Raw genomic sequence first — 16,945 nt, forward strand, 5'->3', positions numbered from 1 at the left:
CTCCCACTTGTCATGAGCTGAACTCAAAGATCTACGATTATTATTATTATTGTATTTATTTGTTTTATGTACACCAACTGCTATTTCTCTCATTCACAAATTTGTCCAAATCTGTTTTAGTGAGCACTTCTCCATCCATCCATTTTCTGAGCCGCTTCTCCTCACGCGGGTCGCGGGCGTGCTGGAGCCTATCCCAGGAGGCGGGGTACACCTTGAACTGGTTGCCAGCCAATCGCAGGGCACATACAAACAAACAACCATTCGCACTCACAGTCACACCTACGAGCAATTTAGAGTCTCCAATTCATGCATGTTTTTGGGATGTGCGAGGAAACCGGAGTGCCCGGAGAAAACCCACGCAAGCACGGGGAGAACATGCAAACTCCACACAGGCGGGGCCGGGGTTTGAACCCCGGTCCTCAGAACTGTGAGGCAGACGCTCTAACCAGTTGTCCACCGTGCCGCTGAGCACTTCTCCTTTGCCGAAATAATCCATCCGTCTCACAGGTGTTTCATATAAAACAGCATGATTATTGCGCATTGCACTTGTACAATGTTGAATTTGTTCATTCTCAACATAGTAATTTATTGCAGCATACCGTATTAATATTGCTCATGGCTGTTCCTGTGTGAAAATGTTGACATCCTTAACGTGACAGCACTTTTGACTCCCATCTGTGCCAATTTGCGAGCCAAATTAACGAGGCAACTCTCGTTGGAATTAATTGGACAACTCAATTAAGACTTGATCAACCCCACCGCTAATTGATTGGTAGATCAAGCACTGTTCATCTTGTCAGCGTGAACCATTCCCGATGTTTAAAAAGCACATCGCTTTTAATTCAGTCTGCAGCCTTTTGTCAGTTGGTGACCACTGCAAATGCTATGGCTTTAATTAAGCAGTTCAATAACAAATCTGTCCTGGATCACTTTAATTTTCCTCACCACCAATGATGTTGTCTGGTGGTAGAGGTTCTAGCATTTCATTAAAAGGATGGTACTAATTAAATTGGAGAGTCCTTTGCAATATTGACACTCAAGGCGGGAACTCAAAGTATTGAGCTCCTTGGAAAGGACATTCTAATTTTACATTTTCTCTGACAAATAATCACTCGCTGGAGATGTGTAGTTACATTTTATGTCATATGATGCATGACTATTACATCTGTATGTTTTGTGGGATTACGTGTGATCACGCGAGACTTCAAGATCGGCGGTACAATAGAATCTTTGTGTGTGGTCTGCTGTGTTGAGATTTTCAGTGCACACCACAACCACGACGACTAAAACTGTTAAATGCTCGATTTTGTTTTATCTTCATGTGTGGGGTCTATAGCGGATAAAAAAAAAAATAATTTAAAAGTGGAAAAGTCTTGGTGTACCAGGCCTTTGCATGAGCTGTGACCAACAGCAACTCCTGCGTGAGTTTGTTTTACTGTTCTGGCGGGGTTCAATAAACAGCTGAACGGCAACTCTGCCTCTCCTTTCTCACATACGAGGACATTACAGTATGTATTCTGTAATACCCTATTAGAAAAAGGCGATATAGCGTGGGTGCGAACGAAGAACTGCGATATATCGGAGGAACACTGTACCTCTGTGTAATGGAATAGGACCAAAACAAAAAGCTTCTTAACTAATGCTTGTAGTGACAACTGCCTCTGACATGATAACATTTGGCACGTTTGGAGTCAAAACCTTTTCAATTATTCATCTAATTACCTGTGGGCCCCATCATGAACAGTTTGACTGTAACCCGCATGTCAGGAGTCGTGAGGAGCTCACCTCAACAGTACTGGAAAATAAGTTATGAGTGACTACAACATTCACTCCTGAAACCTCTGTGACCTGATCAAAGAGCTGCGGGGTTGAGGTGTTCACACAAGGATTATGTCTAACGAAAGGCAGCACATGAAAGGAAGTTGGCCTTTGTGCCATAGCTCATGAACAGACATGGGAGGGGACAGTAATGTATGCCGCCGTGCTAGGACCTCCTCCAACAGCGGGTGACTAGGGAGCCACCGCATCTTCTTTTCAAGGTGGTGCTGAAGTGACAACTCCCAGTCCTTCGGAGCTGGATAATTTACTCCCAGTGCTGGTTATGTATACCCAACGAACACCCTCCTGTCCTAGCGGGTTCTCCTTCTGATTGGATGTGACATGCCAGGAAGACAAAAGAGCCGGCTAATTCGAAGTAACAAACTTCCCAGGACAAAGCATCGATGCAACACGAGGGAGCAGGGGCTCCGCAGAACGGATTTTACATTGTCCTCCTTTTGTCTTTGGCATACCCAGATAACTGACCTGAAATGGTCATGTCTGAACAAATTATTTTGGTCGCGTAGTCATTATTTTACCGTAAGAGGATCAACTTGTTTGCTTGTTTCGTCCTCCAGCGAACTGTCATGGAAGCTTTGTTTGTAGTAGCTCTGAAAAGGAACACACACATCCCACGATGACAACCCATGGAAACTCAAATCGCTGGACTGGATTCGGAATAATACCCAACATCACAGTGGAACATTAGATCAAGGAATTCCATCCATTTCAATTCATGTTTATGGCCTGCATGCATCTGCACTTGGTTTATTGTGAAAAATGAACATCGCACATTGTAGATGTTGAGGAATTAAATATTCAAGTTGTGAATCCATGAGAACGATCAATGGAAACCCAAATCATTAACCCACTGAGGACTTGATTTAGAATAATCCTCAAAATCAAAGTGGAAAAATTGAATCAGAAAAATGCTCCAGCTCATAATATAGCTCAGTTGTGTGTATGGCCTCCACGCGCTCATATGCACTCCCTCCAAGATCTGGGCATACTTCAGAGACACATAAGGGATGTCATGCTAATTGCCTCACCTGGCCATTATTGTGGAGCAATTTTCAGTACGATATTATCGCAATATTTTGCCAACGATAGCAATAATATTATTTTATATGATAGATGTCATACTCGCTGTAGTGAAACTAGACCTGTATTGTCACACATCAGCTCAAAAATGTACATTCATTATCAGTTGTTTTCACTTGGTTTATTAAAAAAAAAAAATAAAATAGAACATTTAAATCCTCTGCAAATTTTTGCAAGAAAACTAATAATGTGACACAGTAGTAGTGTGTAAAACCACGTGCTTGTATGCACTCCTTACAACATCTGGGCGTGCTCTGATAAGACACCTGCAAAACGTTTTATCGGTCCCATTTGCACAACAGCAGGTCCAGTTGACTCGCACCCGTTATGGCTTCCTCACTGGACAGGTTGGTGTCCCGGGAGAGCGGTTAACATTTTGTCGTAATGATTATGTTTTCCCTTTATGTATGTCTTTATTTATTTTGAGTAGTGTATTTGTGAAGTGTATTGATAGTGAACTTTTCTATATATAGCTGTGTGTTAGTCTGTTCATATACACTAAGCTGTCCATTGGGGGAAACCGAGTGGACTACAAAGCAACGCGGCCCGGGCTTGCATGAATAGTGTTCATCAGAGATTGAAGTACTTCTCGCATTTGTTTACGATCCCTTGAGAAAGGTTGCATGTTGTGTGCTTTTTCAAAATTGTTTCCCCATTTCTTTGTGGTCTGTTAGATAAACACTCCAATGTTAAAATGTTATTTAGGATAAAGATTACTATGGCAGAGTCTGCAAATGCTACCGTCTTTCGATTTTGAATGGCAGGAGGGAGAAAAAAAAGTGAATTACAAATGTGCCATATTAAGGAAATTAGACCAATAGCTACGCTAATTAATTTAATGTATCCCCTTTTTATCGTCCTATTGATTGAGCCGCCTGGGTTTGACGCACCATGTCACAACAAGCACCTTTGTTCTCCTCTGCAGCACTACTTTGCAAAGTGGAAGAAGAGAGCCGGGTCAAAAGCAGTTCTCCGAAAAGGCCCTCTGTTTCTTCAAAGCGATTGGAACATTCGTTTATGAAGGTACAACGCTAAGCCATCACTTAGTGTTCTTTGTCACCAATAAAAAAAAAAAAAAGACAGACAGACAGAGCCAAGCACAATTAGCCTGGAGTCTGTCAGGCATGATTTGAATGTGCACACTGAATCTGGAGATTTTTCTTTTTGGTCAGTGCCCATCATGTCTTTAAGTCAACTAAATATGTTTTTCTTTCAATAAGCAGTGCATTAAGTATAATTAGTCCGTCATTTAAAAAAAAAAAAAAAAGAATAACTCAACTTTAAAGTCCCATACTTTTCAAATGCTACCCTGTCACATCCGGTCTGCTTTTGTTGCATTGTCTCCTTCTGGAGGTGGCTGTTTTAATTTAAGTTGAAAGGTACCATGTTTCACCAGCGAGCAGAACAAATCACAAATGTAAAAGGGATAAAAATAAAATAATAATAATAATAAATTAATAATAAAATAATGCCCAGAGACACAATCCCAGCCGGCATCCACTGTTCTATGAAACAATATCCGCGAAAGATCTAACAAAAAGATTTAGGGCCTGATTTACTAAAGGTTTGCACATGCAAAACAGGCACAGACTTGACAAGCTAACGGGTCAGCTTTTTAGCTTTTTAATATTCTAAACTTTCAGACAAGTATAAGATCACTGCTGTATAGTTAAACAATGTAAGAATTACTCTGCTTCAGAGGGAGACTACCGGGAGGGAGGTGAGTGTCTTCACTTAAGACAAGCACAGGTGACTTCATACCTTCTTCTTTAATGATTCTTGACGGGTTGAGCCATATTGTACAGAGCAGCCAAGACGGAAACGAATGTACCACTTTGGCCACAGGGTCATCATCAGATTTGACCTCTTTTCAAACACCAGTACATTTCTGTGGTGGAATCACAAAATGCATGCAAATGCAAAATAAAAAGCACAACATGCTTGTGGAGTTAATCCTTTCGATGCCAACTGATCTGAAATCTCAAGAGATTTAATTAAGTCCCTCGTGACTCATGCACAGCAGAGGCTCAGCCTCTGTGTTTTTTTTTTTTTATCGCAATTAAATCATCTAAAGGACTTTGACCATTTAAAGTAAAATGGCTGATGTGCAAAACTCTTTTATACCACCGAGGCTCCAAATCCTTGATTCCCTCAGATTGAGCAGCTGGAGCGGAGGATGATGTCTCTGGACGTTGAGACGGAGCTGCTGAGGGAAGAGAAACAGCAGCTCCTTGAGGCCAATGAAGATCTGGCCCACAGCTGCCGTGGACTCCAGGCCTCTTTGGATCATCTGCAAACCCAAGAAGCTGTCCACCTACAGACAGCCCAAGCGCAGGCACGGGCCCTGGCCTCGGCCCAGGAGGCGCGGAATCGCGGCGAGATCGCGGCTCTCCGATCCCGGCTGACCGCCTCTCACAAAGAGTCCACCGAGCTCCATCATCGGCTCCTAAAGCTGAGGCAGGAATTTGGCATTCTCAGAGCGGCCAAGGACTTCTACAGGAAACGTGCGGCGGCACCAGCGCGGTCAAGTGGGACCGCTGGCAACATTAGCAGCAAGACTAAGTTGAAAACAATAAGGCTCAAGGGTTCATTACGCCAGCGCAGCCACCCGACCGTCATCCCCAATCAAGCCATCAGCTGGCAGGGCCGCACCACCAGTCCCTCGAAGGACGAGTGGGAGGACATGAGCGTAGCGAGGTAATGATTCACACGCACGCGCATGCACACTCGCTGCTTCCAAACTCATTATTTTTAGGTGTTGAGAGTGGGCTGGCGGGCCACAGAGCATCGAGGGGACAATGTGCATATGCAAACCAACAGCAAATGGGTGATTGAATTTCATCCTCCTGTCTAGTTGGTATTCAGGAGCCAGCGAGGAATACAAGCAGGAATGATAGAGAGACAGTGAGAGGTAGGGGGGAAAGCAGTGAGCCCGTCAAGTGTCCTGGGACGCCTCTCTTGGAGCTTATTGACTGAAATTTGCATGCAAAATTAGAAGTCTCTGTGTACAAAGTTGAAGCGTTGCCAGAAAAGCCCAGGGATTAGGGGGCCGCCAATGCCTTGATACCTTTCAGCGGTGCCATTTTCATGCACTAGTAATGCGGCCCAGGAATTGACAGTTTGGCAGTTTGATTTAATATACTGGTCCTTTGCATATTCACTAACACCTCCCCTGCCTACCACCCACCCTTGACAGCTCTAAGGATCCCCTGCAAGCACTAAACCACCCACCGTACACACAGCGAACCTCGCCCTGTGCCTCGTGTTTCTTATCTCGTGTCGTGTCAATTCGCAAATGTGTCTTTGCCACTCTCTCTCTCACTATATATTGCTACCAAACACACATACACACACACGCTACTCTACTTGCCTTAATTTAGTTGGATAAATTTTGAATGACCCTACTCGGCTCTGTACCAGATGTCTACAAGCTGTTTAACACCCTCTAAATTAAGACCCATCGACAGTAATTATTTCATGTATGTTTTATGCAAAAAAGCCACTGAGCCGTTTATTGAGTGATGGTCGGAATGATTTGATTTCAAACACTCGGAGCTATTGCTGATACTTGCCCCCCACCCCCCCGAACGCTCGCCTCGCTCGGCCCTGCCTCTTCACCGACTAATTCATCAGACTGTAGTCCATCCCGGCACTGGAGGCAGTTTAGCGGGGACTGGGTGCAGCAATGCCCCGGCTTTCCTAATGCCCTCCATGTGGCTAATAAGCAGCAGTCTAATAGATGCTTTACCTGCGAGGAAGGATCTGAGTGGATTTGCAGAGATGCCGTCTAAACTGAGATGTTGTCTTATTTAAGGCACCTGTAGACTCATTTGTTAGTGTTACTGTAAAGCCCTTCCGCTCTTCTCATCTCACTGGGGCCTTCCCCAGCAATATGTCGAGCAATGCCGTACTTCTGCCTAAAGAAGTTTACCCTAAAACGTGACAAAGATGTCAAGCCTGTTAAAAGATGCTGAAATGTCTTTGTTTTCATCCTCTGGCTCTCCCACTCTCATTCCATCAAGTTTTAAACAGCTGGAGGCAGCTGACTATTTTGACCACATCAGCGATTTTGTTGTTTGAGGTCCGGACTGAATAAGAGGTGGGAGGAAGCGGTCAGAGTCAGCTTGTTATGGAATAGAGATGGGCATAAGAATTGGTTAGTGGATTAAAAACATTCAATTTTTGTCTTGAAGCAATTGAGGCAAAATGGAGTGCACTACTTGTCTCCAAACAGCAGAGGCGCTGTTGATTCAGTTTCAGCGTGTTTTAACGTCTGAAGAAGAACATGTCTCCTATGGGAAGTTGAGCTCAACTCTTCGACGAGAGATTCTCACGTCCCATTAAAATACTATTTGAAAATGTGTATGTATATATATATATATATATATATTAAAAGTCCTCTTCCATCCAAATCAAAGTTTTCTAGTTTTATGCATAACAAAGGTCAAAATGAGTCTGTGACATGGTTTAAGTTGGACATCTAAGTGGTTTGTCAATTGAATACAAAAGGCAATAAATGGGATAAGACTTGCAAAATGGGTGGATTTGAAATCGCCGTCAGTTTGACGTAGTTTATCTAATTAACATTCAAATACCTGCCCACTTCTTTGTTGGTACCCACCCACTCAACTCAGCTGAATGGCAACACAGCATTTCCAGGTTTTAAGCGAGCGAGTCGCTTTCAAATACCTCCACTTTGAGATCCGTTGCTGTTTTGTTACAAACAAGGGGCCAAAACAAGTTGTTCTGTATTTATTTATTTTTTAAAACAGCCCATTACTGTAGTAAAAACATTCTTTATCAGTTAACTTCCTGTTTCCTCTTTGCTTTGCTCATTATTGTGGCATTGAGTGTTCGTCTACTTCTTCAGAGTCCCGCCATCTTTTTGAGCAAACATATTGTTTGGTATTATGTCAAACCTCTGACAGACTGGCAATGGTGGGGCTTGCGGGCAGCCCGGCGCTACACGAGCGCCCGCGCTGGTCCATCTGAACTCCCTCCTGACCAGTTTTAACCCTAACTAGCTTCCAGCCTTGTCATGTTCCTGTAAGATCCCCTTACTGTGGTCTCTCCCGCCGCCGCTGCCTTTCCCCATGCTCCACCTTAATAAACCCACCGGCGTAAATGTCACTGGCTTCTACCTTCACGTCAAAGGTCATTGTCAATAAACCTGCATGTGTGTTTGTGTGTCTCAGAGAGAGCCCTTAGTCTTGCTGTCCATCAGACGCAACTTGGTTTGCCTCTGCTCAGCCGTGCCTCTCGCACACGTCTGTCACACGTTGGCGGGCTAATGAAGGCCACAGCCGCTCTCATACATGTTGATGCATTCACTGTCGGCAGCAGACGCCACACTTTTCCGACTTAATTTACACCCACATTTACACTTCCTCCTTAGAAATTGGATGGGGCATTGATTTTCTGTTAAAAGGTAGGGGGAGAGCTTGAAATGCACATATTTTGCTTGAAGTCAACTAAATCAACCATAAAAGGCAAATTGGATTTTTGGTCCAAGGGTGGTACACACAGAGTCAACTCTCAGACTGTAATATACTTCAACTTTTTCCGCAGCGACACTGAGGAATACTCAGACAGCCTCAACAGCACGCCCTTGGGCACAACACCTCAGAGACAACGCAAGAGAAAGGTGAGCCTACCCTACTGTTTTGGAGTTTAACATGGATGCATTATATCCCATTTAGCACTGCAAACCACCTATCATAAATCACTTCAGCTGTCAGTTTCAGATATGTAAGATCAACTCAGTTTTCACATTTAATGGTCTACATATCCCCAATTAACGCTACTGTGGTCCATAAGATTAAAAGTGGAAAGACGCTCTGGTATAATTATTATGAAGGGGTGCGAGTCTTTAAAGTTTGGAAAGGGCTGTTCTACAATGTAAAATCAAAGTTGCTTTCCGCTAAACAGGGTTTATGGAGATTTTGGGGGGGTTGTGCTACCAGGATTAGTGGTGCGCCAACTCTGTTTAGGAGTTGTAAGAGGCTGCATAGCTTTAAAAAAGCCTTTTAGACAATATAAAATCAACATAGCAATATTAGACATTTGGGAGGGGGGGGGGTTGTGCTGTCGGGTGTTTCTACAACCTAAAATGAACATACCTATACGCTAAACTACCGTAGGTTTGTATCTGTTTTTTGGGAGGGGGTGAGGCTGTGGTGCCCGCCGGGGATAGTGGTGCGCCAACTCTTTTGGGAGGATTGAAGGGGTGCGTAGCTTGATAGGTTTTGGAAAAGGCTGTTCTACAACGTTAAAAAAAAAAATAAATAAAATTAAAAAAACATACTAAATTTTGCTTAAGATTTGTCTTGTTTTCCGGGGGGGTTGTGGTGCCAGTGGTAGCACTGCACCGACTAAATATCTACATAGCTATATGCTACACTGGGATTAATAAGATTTTTTAGGAGGGAGGTGTAGTGCTGGGGATATTGATGTAAATTATTCAACAGGTATGTGCGTGTCTTGAAAAGTTTGGGATTTGCTGTAATATGAATGTAAAATTACCACAGCTATATGCTAATCTAGGCTAGGTAAGATTTTCTTTGGGGGGTTTGGTGCACCAACTCTGTCAGGGTGTACTTCAACGTAAGGTCAATGTACAGTAACTAAATGTTTTTTTTGTTTTTTTTTTAGATTTGAGATGTTGGGATAGGTGTGCTGTGGGTGTTTATAGTCATTGAGCTGCATAGTTCAAGTTCAGCTCACAATGGCAGTGTATAACTGGTTATTTTATCCACATAATATTTTTTTTTATAACAATGCCATGATGTAGCCAAACTGGGAAGGGGAAAAAAAATCACTGCAACCATGTAAATGTTAGGGGAAAGACACACACCTGAAATCAATCGACCATTGTTAACAATCTTGTTATCGTAAGTCCTGCTCCCCACGTTAATTGTTTTGGGCAAGAAGGAAAGGGTCAATTATTGAGCTCTGCATATTTTTTGCTTGAACTTAACAGGATTTGTTGGATTGGTAACTCCATGTCAAAGCTATAAATTTTTCAACCAACCATTTTCTGTGATCCTTTCTTCGCAAAGGTTTCCTGTCTCTCTCTGGGCCATAAAGCCCAGTCAGTGCTCTCGTGTCCATCAAATATCCTCATAGTCGAACATGGTAAGCCCAAACCTCTGACAGAGACTCCTGTGAAGGAGAGATTTGAAGAGGGGAAAGAGTGAACTTCCACTGTCTTTTCTGAGCGGCAGAGAGTAAAAGGTAGAGAGGAATAGTGGTTGAGCAGATTGGCCATGTCCACACAAAAACAGATACTGTATTTAAAGTCCCTGCAAAGTGAAATCACATATTTGTTTCTAAACGCATTACACAGGCTCGAAGGTAATTGCTGAAACATATGCCAAGTTTGAGAACAATGTATTAATGAATTGTGGAGATGTAGTGTTAAAACTATTTTCACCATTTTAGTGTTCCTGATTTTTATTTTATTTTTTGTCTGAGTGTTGGCTTTGCATTGAATCCTGAATCCTCACCTGCACTGGTTACTATTTTCAGACCTGACAAATAAGCACATCTCATCAATAACATGAATTCTATAACTTTTTGAGTGCCTCTAATTATCTACGCCGTTTCACCTGCACTCATCGCCACTTCTCTTTGGAAAATTCTCGCTTGTTTTTCAAGACCACTCTGAAAAACCAAAAGCATAGAGGGTAATCAAGTGTGCTTGGTTACAAGAGAATATTTGTCTTTGAAAATCAGTAAAATGATCGGACACATTTGTAGTAGGAAAGAAAATCAGTGATTTCTTCTTCTTTGACTGGTTTAGGAGTGACTTGCTACTTTTTAAAATAAAATAAAAAAGACATCTAACGAAAGCAACAACACTGGTTTGATCATCAAAATTTTACTGATTTTAGCGCTTTTAGAGGCAGAGGCGACCCGAAATTAGGCACAGGTCCGCCATTTGAAGATACCAGGACTACACAAAACAAACTCGAGTAGAGATGCTCTGTGCCAGTTTATAGCATTGTAGCTAATTTACATCTGCAATCCCATTGGCGGGGAACAAATAAAATCAAGAGGAGAAAAGTTAAAATAAAAGAGACTGTCGTCAGCCGAGGACACCCTGTGCCAGCTAGCTTTCCAATGGAAACCCGCCAGTACAGAGTACAGCAGTGTCGAGCTGAGAAGTTAGCGTGCAGTGGAATTTGTTCCCCTGGTTCCAGCTTCACTAACTGTGCCCTGCAGCTCCTCCCGGGCTGATTAGCACTATGACTCCCATCACCTTTACAACGAGCTTTGGTCTTTAACAGTTCATCTCCTGTCGCCTAAGCACAGCTTCGTGTGATCAAACATGCTGCTGATGAAATCATACCTGACCGTCACAGGAAGCAAACAGAGAGGAGTTAGTGAGGCAGTGGAGGGGAGGAGGAGGAGGGGGAAGGGGGCTTTGGAAGAGCTTGCCTCTTTGATGTCACTACAAACGATCTTGCGCTCGGGAGATGTCACACATTCGCGCAAATGACTGCACTGAGACGTGTCATACCGTAGGAGCGCATCAGGACTCAGAGACAGTGATTGAACAAAGGCGGCCTCCGCAAGCTCCCGTCACGCCTAATATCACTGAGCGACGTTGGCTCCGAAAGTCGAGCAAGCGCGCTCAGGTGAATTATTAAAGCGCCGGGTGATTTGTCTTGTCGTGTTAAACCGAGAGAGGCCTGTGATCACGGTGTCGTTATGAGCTGCGTTGCGGGAAGCGCAACATGTCAACCGCTTGTGTTAGATTATGTGCTTGCTTTTCATTACTGTCTCTTGACTGCTCTTGTGCTTTTAGTTCGACAGGTGTCAGCCAAATGGAGACGCACAAGTGCTGGGAGCAGCGGCTTCGAGTGGGAAGCGTCCTGATTTTGGCGTCCAAGGTAGCGAATGTTTACAGATTACACTTAACCAAAACTGCCCCCCAAAAAAAGACCCTTTAAATGATTTGAAGCTTCAAGTGCACCCACCGTTTATACCAGCATTCGATACACTAGCACAATCTATTAAGGTCCAATACAAGAGCTGCAGGTGAGATAAATTTTACATTTTAGAGCTGTTTATGGAAATACAGTATATCTATATTATTGTGGTTTTTGTTTGCCGTGCTGTTGAATGAGGCGACATCTTATTTTTGTAATCCCCAGTAGGGACCAAGCCCTGTCGTAAGTAACTGACCACAAATATACCACAAACTATTATCCCAAAACACTTTGTCTTACATTACCCTTAAAAATACATTACTTACAGATGATTAGATTTTTTTTTAAATGCACCGAAAGTGCATGTGTACGGACGGTACATGCACGTGGTGAAGACTCTTTGTAACGACCAGTAACAACTCAGGTTAATTTTGCCTCCTCCTCGAAATACAAAGCTCATTGGAACATTGGTAACCAAAATGGCAGCACCTACTGAAGCATGTTAACCCTCTCCCAGTTGAATTGAAATGTGAAGACTTTACTTGACATACATTATAAAATACTGGAAACATTGTTTATTATTACAGTGATCCCCTGCTTATTCGCAATACACTATTCACATTTTTTTCTGTGGAGGCCTAGGTTAATTAGATTAGTAATTAGTGTCAAGGAAGTACGTTCAAGTAGTGCATCTCAACTGAGAGACCGAAGGCCAATTCAGATTTTCCACTTTGTGCACACACTGTTCCATTCATACTACATTTCAGGGCCCACTTCGATATGCGTTCCACACATGAGCATTTAAGCAAAATGCTGAACCCTACGAAAGTGAAAGATACACACTGGCGCAAGAAATCAGAGACATCGACGAGGAGAAGCATTATCAATACTTTTGGTACTTTTGTTCATGGATGGTCGGCCTGCTTTATGTGAGTTCAGTCCGCGCGGTCACAAAAATTGGACTGCGCGCGATCGACCACAGAGGGGTCCGCACGAACTCTCGTGCTCAGGTGCGGATGACGATATTTACGCCACATGGACCAACGCGCACCCTGCGGATGCGGAGGGTATGAATTGGCCTTAACATGTACAGTATGTTGGGGAGGCGCTAAGTTTATCCTTGGTAATTGAGAGTGTGCGCCACATATGCATGTACATGTGCACATCAGGTGCATTTTTTCCCAAATCAAATCATCTTTAAGCTGTTTGTTTTAGGGCTGTTTTTGCAAGATCATTTTGAAAAAATATACATGGTTTTGGATCATTATTTGTGTTATATTTACTTTATAAACTAGTAATACAGATAAATAGAGACAAAAAGCTTTTTTTTTTTTTTGCTTTTTTTTTGGCTAACTAGGGTTTACTGAATTTTGTACAAATCAAGTCCTGCCCCTGTAGACACCTGGCCCATAATAGATGCATCCCTCATCTGCAGTTTCGTAAATAGCCACTATTTGTGGCAGTAATTACAAATGTATGTGATCTGTGTGGCGTTCCTCTGTGCGCTTGTCAATGCCGCATGTCTTGTTCTCTCCTGTTAGACAACAAACAGCGCGAGCTCAGGACGAGAGGTGAGAAGAGGAAGAAGTGGCTGCTAATAAAGGCCTGTCACGGCGCCTCCACCTCCTCTTCCTCCCTGCAGCACCGCGTCAAGTCCCTACAGCGGCACGTAGACGTACTGCGACATGCCAGGAAAGACGCCGTCCTCTCAGCCCGAGAGCTGCGCACCGCCATCGCGGCACAGCTCAACTCCTTCGCCGAGAAACTGGGCAGTAGCAAGAAGCTCACGCAGGTAACTTCAGCTGTAAAGGATGTGGAAGTTTGTTCCTTTTCTCTTTTGTGCCTGTCATATGTTTATTTACTGCGGGGCTGAGAGTGCCGAGTAGCACGTCCTCGTACTTGGTGAGTTGCACTGACAAGCGAAGCCTTGGGGGTGCCGTGCCATCGCACCTTGTGTGACTCTGCGTGTTCTCTCGTCCTAATGAATGTTTTAACAGCAATCTGTCACTTCCACTTTCATTTCTCCAAACATGTCCACCAATGTACCTATACACACACAAGCATGTTTGGGGGGCAGTTGATATATAAAAATAAATACACACCCCTGTTCAAATGCCAGGTTTTTGTGGGAGAAAAAACAGACCAAGATAAATTAAATGATTTATCTTGGTCTGTTTTTTTTTTCCGCCATTAATGTAACATACATGTATGCGCTTGCACAAGTGCACCCTCTTATAGCTGTGATGATGCTGTGTTCAGAATTAACTAATCAAATTAATGTCAAATGGGAGTCCACCTGCACCATTAAAAGTGTCTCTTATTAACCCCCAAAATTCAGCAAATACATTTCTGTTCTAGTAGAATTTTTAATTTTTTTTTAATTTTTTTATTTTTCATTCTTTGCCTTCTAGCATAAGCCTGAAGCCATTGTGCTAACACTGACTTCCCTTTGGAACTGTTCATAATTTATCCACATTGTCTAAGTCTAAAGTTCCAGCTGAAGAAAAACACTGCCACCACCATGCTTCACTGTTGGTATGGTGTGCTTTTGGTGATGAGCGCCAACATACTTTTTAGAATTATGGCCAAAAAGTTCCACATTGTCTTGTCCCCCCCAAACATTACAAGCACATTGGGGGAAATCTCCTACCACATTATTTCAGTTGTTTATTTGTACCTCCCCGCTCGAAAAGTTGTTGTTTTTTTTTGTGTTTTTTTTTGCCGTTGTACAGGTTAGGTTACCGTGATGGTGCAAAATGTTTTGAAATGATTTCTTTTTGTCGAAATTGTTTGTCACAAAACCCCATGGCATTTGAACAGGGATGTGTAGACTAATTAGCTCTACTGTTTGTATATCGGTCACCCTGTCACGGTCAGGCGAAATTCAGAACAGATCGCTCACGGAAACATTTGCGAACAAGCAGAAAAAAAGATTAACTTGGTTGTTTGATTTCACACTCGATGGTGGGCTGTCACTTCTGAGACACAACTATTCCTGTACAAGAAAAGAAAAAGTCAAGTTTCCATAATATGACTCCCTGAAACACAACACTTAATGTCGATCATAAATAACACAATCGTTTTCATATCAGGGCTACCTTGTTCTCACATGAACACATTCAAAGAGATCCACACTAAAGCATGCACACTCAAACCCAGACAGACAGGCTGTAGAAACGTCTTTGGCGGATTCCAACATGGGACTTGCCGGCATAGGAAACCACCTGATTAGGTGTCTGTATTTCTGCATTTTCACTGTGTGCTCCTGCAGTACAGTGGACTCTTGCACGGGTCGTAGTACTGACCTTACAGTGATGCTACCTAGGATGTGGCCCCTGTGTGCTCCCGCCGAGGCATCTGATTGCCAAGTCCAACCTCAGAAGTGAACTACACACACAGACACACACATGTGTAGTCAGAAAGGAATTGTTGTCTTGTTTGCTTCCTCTTTACTCTTGCAGTATTAATGCCACTCTGCCACAGAAAGTTGGAGCCGACCGAGGTGGAACGAGCCGGGTCTTGTTGCCCTCCCCCGGAAAGGCCAAGAGGTGATGGACTTGGGGTCCGTTCCAGCTGGTCACGTGTAATTGGCTTAAGACAGCCTCTGCAGGGCGCATCATGTGAGAAGTACTATGGCACTTTCACAGGAACTTGTTTGTGTTCAAACAAAATATCAAGCTCATGGTGTAAATGCTCACAGCGGAAGGCTGAGCAAATGTTGACAGTATTGTAGCAACAACTCCCCCAAAGCATCAAATTGAGTCTACATTAAAATGATCTGAATGATTTCAAATATAATTCCGTCAGGGACTGAACTGGATAAATACATTTCAGTTTGCAGAACACAGCTCTCAGTTGTATTCAGGTCATGGTTAAATGTTGTGTGATTGAAACAGTACTAGAGATCTCAACTAGAGGTGGGATTAACTAATTTGATGACATCTCAATGTGTTGTTTCGCTAGTGTTACCTTTTCGAGTCACTCAGCTGTCGTGTGTCCACGGACACAAAATATACTTGGTCATGTTGCGTGTGTTTCCTTAAGAGTACAGGACATGTTTCAAGCAATGCTTGCAGAGATTAAAATGTCTGTCAACAGTTTTTACTCTTTTGTAGTTGTATTCTATGGTGAAACCGAAATTACCGGTAATCCACACTGGAGATTTGAATTAAGACAGTGCTGCTTCAAATTTTTGTCTCTCAACTCCTGCTCGTGTATGTGTTTAGAATTTATTGTTGTCCTCTCTGACAACGTTTTTCTAGTTTTACACTAGTTACATTCTCTGGTGACAACATCTTACGTTATCCATAACAAGAGCGCTACCAAAAATCTACAATTGCTATGTAAGTATGTCAAGTGAGATACATTCTGGTCATCTACGACAGTATACACCCCCAAAAGAAAATTGCAAAGGTTTTGCGCTGTTGTTTTAAATGTGTGAAAAACTTCACAGCTTTTATAAAACTACATTTTCCAAGTGAGATTGAAGTTGTAAAATTCACTGGAATTATTGAAGGGGGAATAAGAAGCTTGGGGGGGGGGGGGTGGAGTGACAAAAGCAAAGCCCCCCTTTTGACAAAATGTTCCTGTCATGCATATCATCCAAATACAAGATCATTTGCTTGCTCGCTCGCTCGGATTACTTTGCTCTGCCGCCGCAGCCCGTTTAGTCGGTTTTGTGATGTTGCTCATGTTTTTACCTGCCTTATCTTTTTAAGCGTGGAGTGTTTTACCCTCCTCTTTCATGTAAAGTGGTGGGATTATCGTGGGATTAAAGTGTGCACTGACTGATCAGAAAAAAAACTTCCTAGTGGTAGTAGAATTTAGATGTTGGTTGCATTATAAATGAATGCAAATGTTTCGTTTAAAATGTTTCTTTATTGTTCCTGCCCCAAAAATGTTTTGCTGGCATGTGTGGCTTCAAGCACTGACCGCCAGTCCTAGACATGTGGCTATTTCCGCAACCTGTCCTCCCTTATTTATCCCGCACATGATTGACTGTCACTCTGAGCCACAGATGTCGTGTCTTTTCCAGCCTAATGGACCGCCAGTATGTCATCGGTCCATGTCGGTGTCACGTCTCACCAAGGGGC

At 43.0% G+C, this 16,945-nt stretch overlaps 1 protein-coding gene across 3 annotated transcripts in view; it reads left to right on the forward strand.

The window, feature by feature from the left end:
* The window catches only part of cntln (centlein, centrosomal protein), a 126,508-nt gene that overhangs the window by 66,085 nt on the left and 43,478 nt on the right, over positions 1–16,945 (forward strand). For all 3 annotated transcript variants that reach the window (XM_061770817.1, XM_061770818.1, XM_061770820.1), the window contains 5 exons: positions 3,845–3,942; positions 5,075–5,616; positions 8,488–8,563; positions 11,729–11,813; positions 13,394–13,644. In XM_061770817.1, the coding sequence (XP_061626801.1) occupies positions 3,845–3,942; positions 5,075–5,616; positions 8,488–8,563; positions 11,729–11,813; positions 13,394–13,644 (1,052 nt within the window). The remainder of the gene's footprint in view (positions 1–3,844; positions 3,943–5,074; positions 5,617–8,487; positions 8,564–11,728; positions 11,814–13,393; positions 13,645–16,945) is intronic.

This window comes from Phyllopteryx taeniolatus, chromosome 4 (genome assembly GCF_024500385.1).
Source record: "Phyllopteryx taeniolatus isolate TA_2022b chromosome 4, UOR_Ptae_1.2, whole genome shotgun sequence".
Taxonomy (NCBI): domain Eukaryota; kingdom Metazoa; phylum Chordata; class Actinopteri; order Syngnathiformes; family Syngnathidae; genus Phyllopteryx; species Phyllopteryx taeniolatus.